Source organism: Mustela erminea, chromosome 7 (genome assembly GCF_009829155.1).
Source record: "Mustela erminea isolate mMusErm1 chromosome 7, mMusErm1.Pri, whole genome shotgun sequence".
Taxonomy (NCBI): Eukaryota; Metazoa; Chordata; class Mammalia; order Carnivora; family Mustelidae; genus Mustela; species Mustela erminea.
In genome coordinates, this window is record NC_045620.1 from 60173096 (window position 1) to 60189377 (window position 16282).

The following is a 16282-nucleotide window of genomic DNA, read 5'->3' on the forward strand; positions in this document are numbered from 1 at the left end:
TGTTCCTCAGTACTGGTCCAGTCATCAGGCCTCAACAATTAAGTATTCTGATCAGAGATGGCCTGCTCATGATAAATTAGTCACAACAGCTGTAGGAAAACACACTAATCGTCCACACGGAGAGTGACAAATCACTTTCTCAGCACTTCTCAGAACAAATGAAAATTCAAAGCCGAAAGGTGTCCAGGAAGACATGAAACCATCAGGAGGCCCGCTAAAGGAAGAAAAATGTTCTTAAATCTCATTTATGATAAATGTCCAAAATGTCTGGGCGAGAGTGTTGGAGTGTTAAGGAAATAATAATTTCCTGCACATTCACGAGAAATCCTCTCCCAGTCATTTAGCACTATTTTCAGGCTTTTCTCTTTTCTCTGCACAGCACAGAGTGCTTCGCCTGATGGGTTCTCAACAGCCAGGTCACAGGGTTCTCGGGACAGCCACAGCAAAATAAACCTGCCCGGGTTTGGGTGCCGGGGCACCGCCTAACTTGCACCAACCAGTGCGTGCGTGGTTCATGCTTTCTTTCTGCCAGTGCAGTTTGGCATCAGAGAGAAAGAACGAGCTTGGAGACAAGCTGAGAGCCACACGAGAGAGCTAGGGATTTGCAATTTGCTGGATTGAAAAAATGACGCCAATGGGAAAATATATGTCTCACTTAACTATCTCTCCTTTCCCTTGGCGTTCATTAATTACAACGAGTATTTTTCGGGGCCTGGAGGTTGTCATGGCGTTGACAAGATATCCACCAGATGGCTGGTGTGGATGGAGCCAGATGAGTCGTAGGCTCAGGGAAGTGAACTTCTATAGGCTGTCGTCCCCTGTCCTCCAAGTGGACGTCTGGTGCACATTTTTATCCCAATGATAGCACAACGTCTATAGGACTGTCCCTGTTCCCAAACTGAAGCAAGTGGGAGCACGTGTCTGATAAATGACACTTCCTCACTGCCCCATTTCAATGTGGGCTCTAGATGCTCAGGCAGGACAATGTCCTTGGGTAATAATTTGTTCTTTATTGCGATCTTAATTCCTCTGCTATCTTATCTGGCAGCAATGGCCACTGCTAGAGGATGTGGCACTTCTTCGCTGGGGTGGAGGGGACACTCTGCTTCATGCTCTTGGGAGCCTGTGACTGAAGAGACATTCCTTCCTGTGCTCAGCTCACGTCTCCATTCTCAGTGAGTCTGGTGGGTGTGGCTTTGTTCCCCTAACTGAGAAATCTCAATTCAGCTCAGGGAAACAAGAAACAAAATCCCCAAAGCCCTAAAATGAGGCAACCTACAGAAATCCCACGGAACATACGGAATCGAGTGTTGTAAGCTAAAAAGCCTCCCTTTCTGCCAGTATTTCAAATCTGGTTGTGTGGTTAGAGGCGAATAGGTAAAACGAGGGCAGGGAAACTTTTATACTCTGGTGTGTGGTTTCTGGAAAGCCCAGAGTGGAATGTTTGCTGAGGGTGACCTATTTGGAACCACACCAGCAACTTTTGAAATACTGCTTTCTGGATTTCAGTTGATGCACATTTAAATCCAAGTCTGGGGGAGGAGCAAGGGCTTAAATAGAGGATTGCCTTCTTCCTGGCACGAACTTCTCTTTCAGGAACTGGAACCTGTTTATTAGGACCTCTTAAAGCAAAGACTGTTCATTATGCCTTGGAAAATCATCTGGCCGGTTCCTTTCCCATAGAAGTGGGGGGTGGGACTGTGGGACCCAAGTGGGGGTTGGGAGAGGACCCAGGTGCTCTTCTGTAGAACTGGAGAAGGAAAAAGATGATGAACAGTGTATTTGTTCGTGATATTTAAAAAAAAAAAAAAATCTGTTCTGGGACAAACATAGCTCCGAATAATCTAATTTCATTTCAGCCCCATTCTGGAAATGATGTGAAGAGCAGAGGTAGGCCAGAGGCTGATCCCACCAGTGGCCCTCCCTGAATCTCCAGGCCACATGGCCGAGAGCACACAGCAGGCTTTTTTTTTTTTTTTTTTAAATGGGAAGAGGAAGAGACCTGTGCTTCTGTATTGCAGCTCGGATTCCTTCCAGAAGCTTTTCACAGACTTGGTTAGAAACTGTCCTAAAGTGAAACAGTTCTAGGAAAGCTCTTTTCTTGTCCCATTTCCCAACACATACTTCTTCACATTTATTAAACAATCTAGGTTAAAGATGTACAATCCTGTCTTATGTCCCCTCCCTTGTCTTCAACATCTGTAGCAGATGATGAAGTCCCAAGGAGTGACCAATATGTGCAAACGTGAAGCAGGGGAAAATTCCATTTTGTTGATGCATTTGGGCAATGGTGGCTGTGTCTGCCCAGCCATGGGGAACGGAGAGGGTTCAGAGGTACAGGGGTAAGCTGGCATAATCGGCTGGTGAATCTAGAAATGTCCAACCAGAGATTAATTGCCTTAACAAGGGCAAAGGTGCTTCTATGTCTCTCCACGCCCCAAATTCCTAACCCGGTCTACTCCCACCAGTGGCAGGGCAGACAAATGCTGAGCAGTTATGTGGGGTGGCTGGCAAGCAGGTGGCATCTTCATCTACATGATTTAAGGGTCGCCAAAAGCTCCCTCTGGATCCATGTCCCCTGTCTTCCCTGTACTGGAGCTGACACAGTTCCCCTTCTGTCCTTTGGTGTAAGGCCCAAGGGTTCGTACGGATGGTTTTCGAGTTGCAGTTTGTGCCTAGGTCAGCCTTAAGGCAAACTGGGTGATCAAGTGAACAAGAGGCAGGGAAGAGTCCTGGTGGGGCACTTGAGTCAGGGGTCCAGTTACGGACCTCGGGGAGCGCCTAGGGAGCCCAAGTGGTTAAGGAACTTGATGTGGGTGGCAGACCCAGAATGGGGAGCAAATGGAGGCCAAAGATGACCACACACTGGCCAGGTCCTGTTGCCTAGGCCTCCCAGGGCAGACAATTCACAAGTCACTGGAACTCACACAAGGACCAGTTTTCCCAGCACCTACCGAAATGGATTTAATCTTCACTTTGGAGTCAAGGTCAAAGTGTAGTGGGAGCTCTGTCTCTGGGTGGGCTCTGGGGTCTGTCAAGGAGAGCTGTATTTTCAGTTCTCAGAGAAAAGTCTGATTTCTCTATGAGTCAAAAGTCGGGTCTGAATCTTGCTGCTGTCTGCAGTCACCTGTGTGTGTGGGGCCAAGATCGCTGAGCCTCAGTTTAGGTCAATGTACTTGTCAAGCTTCATTAATGTACCAGGTATGGACTGCGTAGGCTCACGGAGGAGTAAAGGTGACTGTCCTTCCCATAAATAAATCTTTATTTATAAAGATGAGAGCCTTGCATCTTCCTGACAGGCATCAAAGAAGAATGGACCAGGCCATGTTCCATAAACTAAAGAGCCCTACAGAAATGAGAGGACTTTTCCCAATAATGGGCCAGAGCAGAGTTTTCTACACAGTCGTTTGCAGTGTGAGCAGGTATTAAAACTAACTTTTATTTATTTAAAATAAAACCAACGCTCATAGTCTGTTCTCTTCTTTATTTTACACCTTGTTTTTAAATGTATGCCATGCCTGGGAACTCAGGACAATGGCGGGGGTGGCTTGTGTACAAACCGCATTCTCCAGTTTCTGAATTTGATACTTTGACATTTGGGGCCTTCCCAACCTTGAAGGAACTCTCCCTTCTGGGTTGGCCAAGTCCCAGAAATAGTGAATGATTCACCTTTCCGGGCACCTTTCGTGGGCAAACCAATGCCCAACCCTCACCTCTGTGGGTCTCTCCCACTCTGGGCTACTATCCACTGGCTCTTATCATCCAGGCTTCTGACAACTAGGGACAGCCCCTTATTCAAGATTCCAGGTAGCCAAACTGACACCTGTTTACACCTCCTTGCTTCTTCATTTCCACAGAAACCATACAACTACCTAGCTCTTGCCCACATCCTCTCTTCTTCGCCCTGCCCCTTGACCTCCCCTGGTCCTGTGTGGCTCCATGGTGAGCTGTGCCAGTTTGGAGGGGTCTGTGAGTATAAACCTCTTCTCCCCGACAGTCATTTCCATGTCTGTGTGTCTCACCATATTTGATTTAAAACAAATCTTGGGTCCCCTGAAAGCAGCTTGGTACATGGGTGCAGGACTCGTGGTAAGCACAGGTATAGACATCCTGAACCAACTGTATGCCAGGTAACAGGGACAGGCCTGTGTAATGCAGCACAACACAGATTTGTGGGAGGCAGCAAAGTACTGGGGTGAAGGGTAGGATTTCAGGGTTAGAACGGGTATGAGCGTAGGTCCTCCACTTCCCATGGGTGTACCTCAGATTCTCTCATATGTATCACTTTCCTCCCTTGATTAGCAGGGATGGTGCCAACAGGACCACTTATAAGGTTGGTGGGAGGATTCAATAAGATTATCAACGCAAAGACCCAGGACCTAGGACTTAGGAAGCACTCCTACTTTTATTACCCCATTGTTCAAGGCTCATTGAGAAGTAAACCTACAAAATCAAATTTGAAGTATTCCTTAGAGTATGTTAAACCATATTTCATAGGTCAAAAAGGATTGGATGTCGGTGATTTCATGGGGTTCCATCCTAGCTATTCATTTGTCTCTGACATGGTTGCTATCTATTTTCATCTAAGTGAGAATTATATTTCAGTTTTTCCACAATTACGTTTGGAGACTCTGGTCTCAAGAAAGCCCCCTAACTTTGGTTGGTTCCACAGGCTCTGGAAAGACATTCTGGCACTCTTGGTTTTAAATTTTCCACTTAAAGTGCTGTGTGTTTATAGAAGTCACAGTTTAAAAAAAAAAAATCACACATAATTTCCACACATTCTTTCAGGGAAACAAACATTGTCTCAACTTGAAGTGAAAATAAAGCTTTGCTAGTTAAAAAAAACAAAAAACAAAAACAAAAAACAAACAGCAACCCAGGTATTCACAATGAAGCCTCCCTCTTTCCTGAAACCCTCTAAACGGTGATAAGTGACAGGACGCTTCAAAGTGATACTCAGCAGCAGCTTAAAGGAGAGTTGCAGAAATGGAAATTAACAAAGGATGTGACTGTGGCTCACCAGCCAATCACGTGTCAGTTCCTTAATTAAGTGGTGCACTGTTGTCATGGGGACACGTGGGCACCTTGTCCCATAATTCCTACAGTCTTGGCACTCCGGGGGCCAGGGTGCCTTTCCCTTCCTTGCTCACAGCCTCATTGGATGCTCTGCTATTCCGGCAACTGGCATAATGGCCACAACACACATTTTAAGCGAATTCCAAAGCACTGTTTATATTAATTCAAAAATAAAGCTGTCTGGAAGGAGCACTATCAGCGTGAGGAGTACCCTTAAAATTCCTACAGAATGGCATTTAATATTATGATAGGGTGGTGTCTCTCAAAGTCCATGACCCCTTTCACCAAAACCCCAAGGTTCTTCTCCAATTTCACAACCTCAGCCCCGCCTTCTGATCTCCTGACCTAGAATCTGCATTTTAACAAGCTGCCTCACCCAGTGAACCCTGCACCAGGATTGGCATAACATTGGGTGCTTGATAAGGCACCTCTTGGGTCAGTTTCTTTAGCTAGCTACCATTTACTTAAATGTGTGATTGATTTAAACATTCATCTCAAGAGATTTAGGAAAGCCTTTCAGATGAGTCAGATTAGGCATGGTCAGGCTTTGGCTCTACCCCATTTAGCCCAGACTTAGGTCCCCACTTGGGAAAGCTGACCTGCCTTCACTTCCAGCCACTCAGGAACAACTGATCCCTGTTTGGGTAGGTTCCCAGAGGGCCCCCAGTTGGCCATGGAGTCCATCATCCAGGCATAAGCCCTGAACATTAGGCTTGAAAATCATGTTGGCAAGACCAACACGTTTAGCATGTAGTTGGAGACTTTGAGACAAAGCATGTATATTTATGCAAGCAACATACAGCAGAGGATCATCTAAGGGTGAAGGGAAGATCTGGGTAGCCTCAGCATTAAGACTCAGGACCATCATGTTGGCTGGTTCTATTGGAAACTATGGGACTAATGTGGTGTGGGAATGGACCCCACTGTGGGTCTGGAGTTATAGAACAGTGACAGGGACATACTGGGCTGCCATCAACTCCCTGGGCCTCTTCTTTCCCTGTTTGTTCTCCTTTGGTATATTTCTCCTTTCCTCTTCTCTCTTTCCGCCATCCCTGTCAACACGTCCTCCCGTTTTTTCCCATCTCTGCAGTTTTATGAAACATTAGATCATTCAAAGCGATTTATTTCATGTTGAGGTTGGAGGCCTGGAGCAAACCAAACTCTGACCTTTCTATGCTGGGCTTCACTGTGGGGCGGGACGGGGGCTGGCACTGCTGAATTTTCTGGCATTGGGCCCACAACCCCATTTTCCCCAGGTCAAAAGTGAAACAGAGGGTGTAAGTCGAGTTTAGAGGTGCAGCCAGAGTTCGGACCATTAGTTATCTGGGTAATTTCAGAGAGTAAGATTTTACTGTTAGGCTAATCGGTTTGATAACTCATCTGGGGTGGATTGCTGGCCCATCATAAAATGGCCACTTCCTGGGTATTAGGGTCAGAGGGAGCCGAAACCCTAGGTACCAGACCCACGAAAACATGCCCACAGAGGTAGTGAGAAAAGGAGAATAAGGATGCAGAAACCAAGGTTATGGATCTTCTCATCACAGTGCAGCCTTGCTTGGCTGTGTGTAGGCTGAGTCTGTTCTTTATTAACTGTAAGTGGTTTCTCATAGCACAGAACTATTCCATCAGCCCAAAAATAAGTAAATGAATAAAGTATATTTCAGTGGGACGTTGTGGCCCGGCATCAACACAAGTGTGGGAGTGCGTTCTTTCTCGAATGGGAGATAACATTTACGAGCACAAAATGCATCTTGGGAACATGGAAATCCAAATGCAAATAGGAAAAGCACAGATTCTCACTCCTCCTCCCTCAGTGAGTCTTATGTCCCCTTGTGCACGTTTGCATGATAAAAGACACTGTCGCAATTATATGACAATTAAAGCTTACCATTGTTGTAAGAGCGAAAATTTCCTACGAATTTTATGTATTCATAAGTTGGAAATTCCTTTGGGTTCAAGCTGCCTCTAAGAAGATGGCAATAAAACTCTAAATCGTTGTCAGCTGGGCCGTTAAAGGAAAAAGAGAAAAGGAACGTGAATAAGACATAGATTCTAGACTAAACAAGTTATGTCTTTGTGTAACTCCTGGGCATTATTCTATACATGGCCAGGACGTCTCTCTCCTGACGAGTGACTCTTGGACATGATTTTAGAACCTTTGCAGAACAGGGGGATCCCCCCATAGTTTGTATAGATATTTTGCATTCCCTACTCAGGCCCAATTAGTCTTAATTTGCTCACAGATGTCTGTGGTTGGTTATGTCGGCATTGATTAGTTCCGGTTGTTTTCATATGGTGTATTAAAATAAAGCTGCTCATATAGAGCTGCTCTCTTTAATTTAATCTTTTCACGTTGCTTTGAAGTAAAATCAGATGTACAACAGGACACATTATTTACGGAAAAAGAACCAAGGCCTGAACAAGTAAGCATGAGGCGTTTGTACTACTTCTATCAATGTCTATGCTTCGCTCAAGGGCACATGGTTCAGGAGGCACTCAGGCTGGTCTTCCATCCAGGTCGCCAATTTTGAGAAAAACTTTAAAATTCCATAAAAACCACAAATGTATATAAAAGACTAGATGACAGCCTCAAGAGAAGAGAATTTGGAGTTTTGACCTAATTATTCAGTTTTCAGTTGGTGACTCGGTTATCATACAAATCTAGCATCACGGAGTCTCTAAAATGAGCAGATTGTGCACTGATTTTTGCATTGTTTGTTACTCAAAGACTCTCATGTTCAAAAAAAAAAAAAAGAACTTCTTGTATTACATGCAAAAAATTCTTATTCTTAAGCGCAGTGCTTTCAAATTTTCCACAGAGAAGTTAAATGTCATACATATTCCAAACGCCAGTTTTAGCTTTAAATTTAAAATATACCTCCAAGGATCTTGGAAATATTCTGAGTCGCCAGGAAAATTGTTCTTAAAATTAGTCCTCCCTTCTTAATTCATTCTAACCTCTTTTCAAAAGTAAAATTCTTATCTTATATCTTGTAAAACCAGTAAAGTTAAACTTACATTTTAAGTATTCTGGGGAGGGGGAATCTGTCACAAGCATATGGGAAGAAAGCATTTTATACACTTCTGAGTGTTCTTGTTCTGGAAGGAAATTTAACAAATTCTGATCCATGACATCTGACTGAAAAAGAAAATAAAGAACAAAGGTACACACTCAACGAAGATGAAAAACAAAAGCCAAAGCCAAAACTGAACATTGAAGACAATTCAGAACTGGTTTATGAAATGAAAAGTTCAAGATCTGATTTTCTGTGAAGACCTCGAATCTATCAACCTGTCATCCCAAATTATAATCCAGAAGGTTTTACTTGCTCCAGTGCAAAAGTATTGTCCATGGGCCCACCAAAGACGAGTTAAGTCTAAGAAGTGTGCAGGGGGTCCTGCTCTTCCCGGAGGACCCCACCTGCCGACACGCCTATGTTCTGGCTGGGGTGGTGGGGACAGCGAGGGACCCCAGGGCAGCCCCACTCGCTCATGTGAAGGGCCCTGAAGAACGCATAGGGTTCCCTTCCTGACCACTAGGCCCACAAATAAACACCTGTTTACTTCTTAAAGGTCTCCTCAATCAAAGGAACCATGCTTTTTTTCTGAGTGACTGGGCACTGCCGTACAAAAATACAACATAGAATCTGGATACAGCATTGTCCAATAGAACTGTCTGTGGTGATGGAAATGGTTTATCATGTGCACTGTCCCTTATGAAAGCCACCACCCACATGACTATGAGCATTGAAATGTAGCCGGTATGATCAAAGGCTGTTCTTTTTTAAATTAAATTTATTTTTAATTTTTTAGAGAGAAAGTGTGTGTGCGCGCATGTTGGTGGGGGAGGGGCAGAGAGAAAGAGAGAGAATCCCAAGCAGGCTCCACAGCCAGCATGGAGCCCAATGCAGGATTTAATCTCACAACCCTGAGATCATGACCTGGGCCGAAACCAAGAGTCGGACGCTCCACCCACTGAGCTCCCATATTCACTAGTGCATGTGCAAGCTGACAGAGGAGAGATAGGGAGAAGACAGACATGTCTCTTGGTGCCTCAATCTCCCTCAAAACCCCTCCTTTCCTATATATTTTTTTAAAGATTTTATTTATTTGTCAGGAAGAGAGAGAGAGAAAGCACGCAAGCAGGCAGAGAGGCAGGCAGAGGTGGAGAGAGAGGCAGGCTCCCTGCTGAGCAAGGAGCCCGATGTAGGACTCGATCCCAGGACCCTGGGATCACGACCTGAGCTGAAGGCAGCGGCCCAACCCACTGAGCGACCCAGGCGCCCCGCCCTTTCCTGTATTTTTAAACACAATATTATACACCCTTGAATTTGTACATCCAGGTAACTCTCTGTTTTGTGCCCCCTGAAGACCAGAGGTTGACATGCATCCCCGGTGGCAGTCTTTTGCACCCATACCTCCACCTCCTATGTGCTTGATGTCCCCATGGTATTGCCAATGGGTCATTTGCCCATACCAGACACCCTGGTGGCATCCTCAGCTTCTCCCCCTTCTGCCCTCATCTTCGCATCCAAACAATATCCAAGGGCTATGACACACTCCTCCCTCAAATTCTCTCAGATCTTCTCCCTTCCCTTTATTCCCATGGCTTCGACCTCCAGTCTAGAGCACCGTCATTTCTTATCTGGGGAATGAAATGACCAAACTGGTCTTCCCACAACGACTTTTGTCCCTGTCCAACGTGTTCTCCACCAGCAGCCAGAAGGATCCCTGTATCAGATGAGGTCACCACCTTGCTTAAAACAATCTATTGGCAGGGGTGCCTGGCTGGCTTGGTCCATAGTGCATGTAACTCTTGATCTCAGGGTCATGAGTTTGAGCCCCATGTTGGGTATAGCCCTGACTTCAAAATAAAACAAAACAAAAAACAGTCTGTTGGCTGCCAAATGCTCTCAGGATGATGCCTGAACCTCCCAATTCACTTCTGAGGTTTGTACTACCCACCCCCAAATTTCTTTTTCTCCAGTTGGCCAGCTACTTCTTCCTTCTGGGTCTTCCCCAGGCTGCATCCTGAGGCGAGGACATCGTGCACCTCTCCTTGTGTTTGGCTAACTCCTGTGCCGCCTCTGGGTCCCTGCTTTGAAGGTGCTGGCCCTGAGGAAGAACCCACGGAAGCCACCCTCACTGCTGGCCTCTGGCCTCTGAAGCCCCCTGCTGTACTTGTTCTGTGGCCCTGCAACTGCTGGGGAGGGGCAGGTCCGCCAGACCAGAAGGCCCATTGAGGGACCAGGCCCACGTCACGGCAAGACAGAGAGAGCCCCAGAGATTGGGATTGAAAGGTGGCTCTGCCCCCATATCAACCAAAAGGTGAGGAAGCTGTGAGGGTGGCATGAGCTGCTGGTCAATCACTCAATGAATGCTCAGCGTGATGAGGTGTTTCATAACCATTCAGGAAAGCTCTCCAAGTTTTCTTGTTCTTTCACATGCTGATATGTGTCCTCTGTCTGCCTCATCCAACGGGAGCTCCAGGACAGCAGGGGCCCCAACTGCCTTCTTCATGCCTGGGTGCCTGACACCAAATGGTGATTGGCCTTCAACAAAAATACACTGAATAGGGGCGCCTGGGTGGCTCAGCGGGTTAAGCCTCTGCCTTTGGCTCGGGTCATGATCTCAGGGTCCTGGGATCGAGTCCCGCATCGGGCTCTCTGCTCAGCAGGGAGCCTGCTTCCTCCTCTCTCTCTGCCTGCCTCTATGCCTACTTGTGATCTCTGTCAAATAAATAAAATCTTTTAAAAAAATGCACTGACTAGCTGAAAGAAGTGGAAGTGGGCAAGCATGACAACAGGAGTAAAAATAAGGCACCCCAAGAATACGGAGCGTGGCGTAGAGGGTCCATGCATAAGGACAGAGAGGCTCCCAGGAAATGACTTCCACAGGAAGGAATCCCTGAGCAGGAGCCGAGGGACAAGATGGTGTCTGTCCGGGGTGCACCTGAGCCTGGGTGGCTCAGTTGTTAAGCGTCTGCCTTTGACTTGGGTCATGATCCCAGGGTCCTAGGATTGAGCCCTGCATTGGGCTCCCTGCTCAGCGGGAGGCCTGCTTCTCCCTCTTCCACTCCCCCTGCTTATGCTCCCTCTCTTGCTGTATCTCTTTCTGTCAAATAAATACATAAAATCTTTAAAAAAAAAAAAAAAGAAAAAAGAAAAAGAAAACGATGGTGTCTGTGGGGCAGCCAGGGCATTCCAGGCAGAGGGCACAGTGCATACAGAAGTATCAGAGGGGAGGGAGGAGAGCAGTGGAGGCAGATACTGCAAAGAGAAGTGAGGCCAGAACCAAGAAGGCTGCAGAGGAGTGAGTACCTTGTCCTGAGCGCCTGGGGTGGGGGTGATGGGACCCACTGAGGGGGCAAGAGAAGGGGAGGGCAGGACCATACCTGTGCTCTCTGGCCTGAAGAAGGACAGAGCGCAGGACATCAGGCTAAAGAAGGTCAGTCTGAACAGGCACAGGGAAGGGGAGACGTGATGCATAGGAGGGAGCATGCAAACAGGTCACCCGACAACAGAATCCACCCAACGCTGACTCAGGGCCCCCCATGTGCCCGCCACGGCCTTGGGCACTGGAGGAAACCCAAGGGAGCAAGCGAGCCCCTCTACTCTTGCAGCCAGCTGTCCAGGGGCTGTAAGGAAGGAGCACACCATTTGGTGGCCGATAAAGGACAGGAGGAAGAAAAGGAGGGACGCCCAGCTTGACAGTGCCCGGGCTTGATCTCCGTAGGCAAAGTCTCTGCAAACCCCTCACGAGCCTGTGCTATCATTTTCTCCCTCCAGCTCTCTCCGAGTTCCTTCTGATGTTCTTGATTTTATTTTAAGCTCATTCCCTTTAGTTTTTTAGATGATGACTAATGCTCACAGACGACAGCAGTCTTTCTTCTTAAAGACACTGCAGATACAAGAAAATGATGACTAAGTTACTCCATGGCCTTTTCTGGGAGAGCCAGGTGGAAGCCCCCTTCCCTTGTCCTGAGTATGACAGAGAGCAGGGCTCTGGGGCTGCCTGACTGAGCTGCTTCTGTGGAAGGCGGCTGGCGGGTCACAGGGCTGTGGGGGCAGCTGGGGCTGCAGGTTCCCCACAGAATAAAGATGAACCCCGGATGGAGGCTGGTGGGAAGGATGGTGAGGATTATGAGCTAACACCCAGAAAGGGCTCAGAGCCATGCCTGGCACACAGCCAGCTCTTGCTATGTATTCACTATTATATTACTATTATGCCATTTCCCCGTGCCAACAAGCAGCACAAACACTGATAGTTAGAAAATTTAAACCCTCATGCTTACCACAGAATAAATTCTATCCGCAATTGAACTGTCCCTTGAATGAGCTGAGCTCTGTTTATTAAAATGACAGCAATTACGGAGACAAAGGAGGGCGCGTGCCATCCGCAGCCATCTTGCCCGCTGAATCACAGTGTCGGGACTATCATTTACCTGTTGGAGACAGAAGGTTTTCTACCCCAACTTACTGAAGGTCCTTGGTTGCTTTCTCAAGAATTTTTACCAAGACTACTTTCACCACGAACGCCTGTCCTTATTCCAAATCGCACCCTCTCCCAAGTTTCTTCTTGTGCCCCTTGGGAGCCTGGGGGTGATCTAGACGTGCTTCAGAACACAGCAAGGCATTGTCCTCTCACCCCAGGAACCAGCAGCACCAGTTTGGTGGCACCCAGCAGAGCTCAGTGAGCCCATCCACGGAGCTCACAGAAGCCGGCCAGCTGAGTTGGAAGGGAGCCGGGGGACGCTCTGTCCAGCAAGGACCCAAACAGACCCTGGCAGTTCTGGCTGGAGATGTGTTGGCCACAGTGAGAAGTCTTGGAGAAGGGGCAATCGTGAGACATCATGGAGAAGCCTCACCCTAAGAAGAGGCAGGAATGGGCTCCCCGAAGCAGTCAGGGCCTCAGTCTCCCTAAAGGGCCAGGAAGTTGGAGACACATCGAATAGGTTTTGGTGCACTTTAGATTCAGAACCAAACTGATGGCCCAACAGTAATGCATTTAGAAGCTTGTACACGGAGTGGCTTTGACCCTAGAGTAGTGAAGAATTAATTAGGATATAAAAGGTACCAACTATAAAAAATCTCTGTTCATGAAAAGAATCTAGAGAGGGCAAGGGGAGCCACAAGAGGAGAGAATATATTTGTAACACATAAGCCATGGTGTAAGTCCTAAAATGAAGGCTCAGTGTTAAACGCTGCCTTGTCACCTAGCAAAACTGGGAGGCCCTCGATGGGCCCAACTGAAAGTTTTCCTTCACACTCTGCCCCTATGGGAAAGCCCCCTAGCTAAACAATGCTCTTTGTCGATGGGGCCCTGCCAGCCTGCCGAATTATTCAAATAAACTGGTCTCACCCCTGTAGGGACCAGGGGGCACCCCAACCTCTTGTTACTATGAAGCCTGCTTCTCACGGTCCCTGTGGGGGCGCTGCTCCAGGGTGTGGTCCCATGTGGCCCTGCATCCTGGTCTCCAGGTTCTGAGCTCGGGAAACTAATAAACTGTGGTCGAGCACCTGTGTCCAGCCAGACCTCCTAAGGGAGAGCAAGCAGGCGGAGATCGAAACAGTACCTGGCAGAGGACTAGTGTCGAGAACATGGAAAGAATGCCTCCAAATTACAAGGAACAAACCAGACGGTCTGGTAGAAGAATGGCAAAATCCCCGAACAAGCACTGTGTTCACAAAGGAGGAAATCCAAATAGCTAACAAGCATGTGCAAAGATGCCCAATCTCCTTAGTAACTGGGAGGAAAACAAGTTAAAACTCCATGCGAAAGACTGACAAATGCTAAGAAGCCAGCCAATCCACATGCTGTGATATGGGGCACCTAGAACTCTCGACTCTGCCGGTGGAGATGGTGCAACCATCATTAACAACGTGGTGTCACCGGGTACCCGTGAAGCTGCACCCACTATCCAATCCAGCCATCCTACGTTAAGTTCTCCACGACATGCTTGCAAATGTTCATTGGGAAACACAAGCAGCCTGTTCACAAAGGCACCTTCCAGGAGTTCCAACCTGGAACCGATGCAGAAACGCTAGCACATTCCTCCAGGGGAGAACCAGGCAGCAATGACATAAACCCATGACCACCACCAGGAAGAGTCTGAGATGGATGGGTCTCACAGACAATGTTGAGCAACAGGAGTCCATTTCCCAGGACTCTATTTTCCTAAAGTTAGCCAGAAGACAATACTAAATCATCGTGTTGCGTGACAAATCAAAAGTGAGTAGAACTACAAAGAAAATCAAGGAAGCAATGATCATAAAAGCCAGGTAAATGGTCATCTCTGGCTGGGAGGTGGGATGGGAGAAGAACAGATGGGAGGTTCTGTGCTTCCAGACATACCCACCTGTATGTTTGCACTCACTCTATCATGGGTTTAAACACTGAAGGAATGTTTCATGCATACTTTTGTAAGCATGCTTTATAAAAATCAAAAGCATATTAAAATAGAGAAAACTGGGGCCCCTAGGTGGCTCAGTCAGTTAAGCACCTGCCTTCAGCTCAGGTCATGATCCCAGGATCCTAGGATGGAGCCCACGCTGGGCTCTCTGCTCCGCAGGGATCTGCTTCTCCCTCTGCCTGCTGCTCCCCATGCTTGTGCTCTCTCTCTCTCAAATAAGTAAATAAAATAAAATAAAATAAAATAAAATGTGACCTGAATTCCTTTAACCTGTGACCAGCTCCGAGCTGCATGCAGCCACACCTGCTACAGCCCTCCTAGACAGAGCTACCCACCGCTTGGGTCCTGCCCAGAGCCATCTCTGACCAGATGCCCGGGACTAGGCGTGTTCTCCTGCAGGGGAGGACAGGGTGGGGAAGGAAGGGCAGAGCGACATCTCCTGGGAGGTGTTTCATGGACTTGCTGCTGTGTTGTGTGGTAAAGTCAGCCATGGGTTCTGTCTTTCCTTTCTGCGACCTCCTCTCCTTGCCGTGACCCTGACCATGGGAACCTGGCCCTGCTTTCATCCTGTACTGCTTGCTGGAGCTTTCACTGGGAGAACCAGCATTCCATGGAAGTAGTTTTGGTTTGTAGATTTATAATCACTTGTGCCTTAGATTATTTTCCTTCGGGGACGTGGTGCTGTCCATGCACACATTTCCTACTTTGGAGGCAATTCCCTCTCCTGCTGAGCTGTTTGCAATTGCTCCCAAAGTAGCAGCCCCATTTAAGGGCTCAGCCCCTCACTCAACAGACACTTAGGCACCTCGGGTCTATGTTCAGGCCTGGAGACAGGACCTCTGCCTTATGTACAGACAGCATCATCCAGTTCGTTAAGCAAACATGGCAATCATTAACAAATAAAAACAGGGAAATTAGGTTCTTCAGAAACAAACAAAAGTCCCAATAGGAAATAGAGTTTATGCCTACTTTGGGTCTCATTGGGGTCTGCCTCAGCCATATTCTTTCCTAATTCCATCAGAGGCATGTTATATCTTTCCTGGAAAGTTTTCATCCCAGAAGCTCCCTTTAGCCCTTGGTCCCCCATCCACATGCTCATCAACGATGCCCACATTGCTTCTTTGACTGCTTGTGTTAATTCTAGACACCAAAATGTGCTGATGTCACCACCCCAGGAAAGTTTTGACTTTGTCTTAAAACCATTTCCTGCTTTGAGCCGCTTTCTTTTTTCTATCAAATTGGGAAAGAAAGCTCTAGAATATTGCATCAGAAAATTGCTATACAAAAATCTATCATGTGAGCTTTTGCCATGTCTGAGTTTCTAGTAGTAGGAAGGAGACAGAGAGACAGTAGCCTAACGGTCTCAAAAGAAGAAAGGAATTCTTGCTGCTTTTTATCCCTCAACCTTCCTAGTCACCGACGGGCCTCCAACCCCAGGCCCTACAAGGGGCAGTGGGACCCAACCCCTGGGGCATGCCAGCCTCTGATACCAACAAGGGGCACGGCTGCTGGGGCCCATGGCCTCCTGCCCTGCCCACACTGTACCTCTGTTGGACATGCCTTCCTTCCCCATCCTCTCTTCCTAAGCATTGTAATTCTCCACAGCAAATGTGATGTAGCTCTAGGTCTATGCCAGGTACGATTCCAAGTGCTTTACACCCATGAATTCATGTAAGGGACTCTTAATGGTGCTTGTTACATTGTGAGTGACTCACATGGGACTTTTCAATGGCTGTGTCATCCATGGACAAGTCCTGTGCTCCTGCTGAGTAATAAGTAAGTCCAAATTGA

General features: G+C 47.3%; 1 protein-coding gene across 8 annotated transcripts in view; it reads right to left on the reverse strand.

Moving 5' to 3' along the window:
- The window catches only part of NPAS2 (neuronal PAS domain protein 2), a 154053-nt gene that overhangs the window by 32025 nt on the left and 105746 nt on the right, over positions 1–16282 (reverse strand). For all 8 annotated transcript variants that reach the window (XM_032351793.1, XM_032351792.1, XM_032351789.1 and 5 more), the window contains 2 exons: positions 8098–8218; positions 6968–7081 (listed from right to left, as the gene is read on the reverse strand). In XM_032351793.1, coding sequence (XP_032207684.1) covers positions 6968–7081; positions 8098–8218 — 235 coding nt within the window. The remainder of the gene's footprint in view (positions 1–6967; positions 7082–8097; positions 8219–16282) is intronic.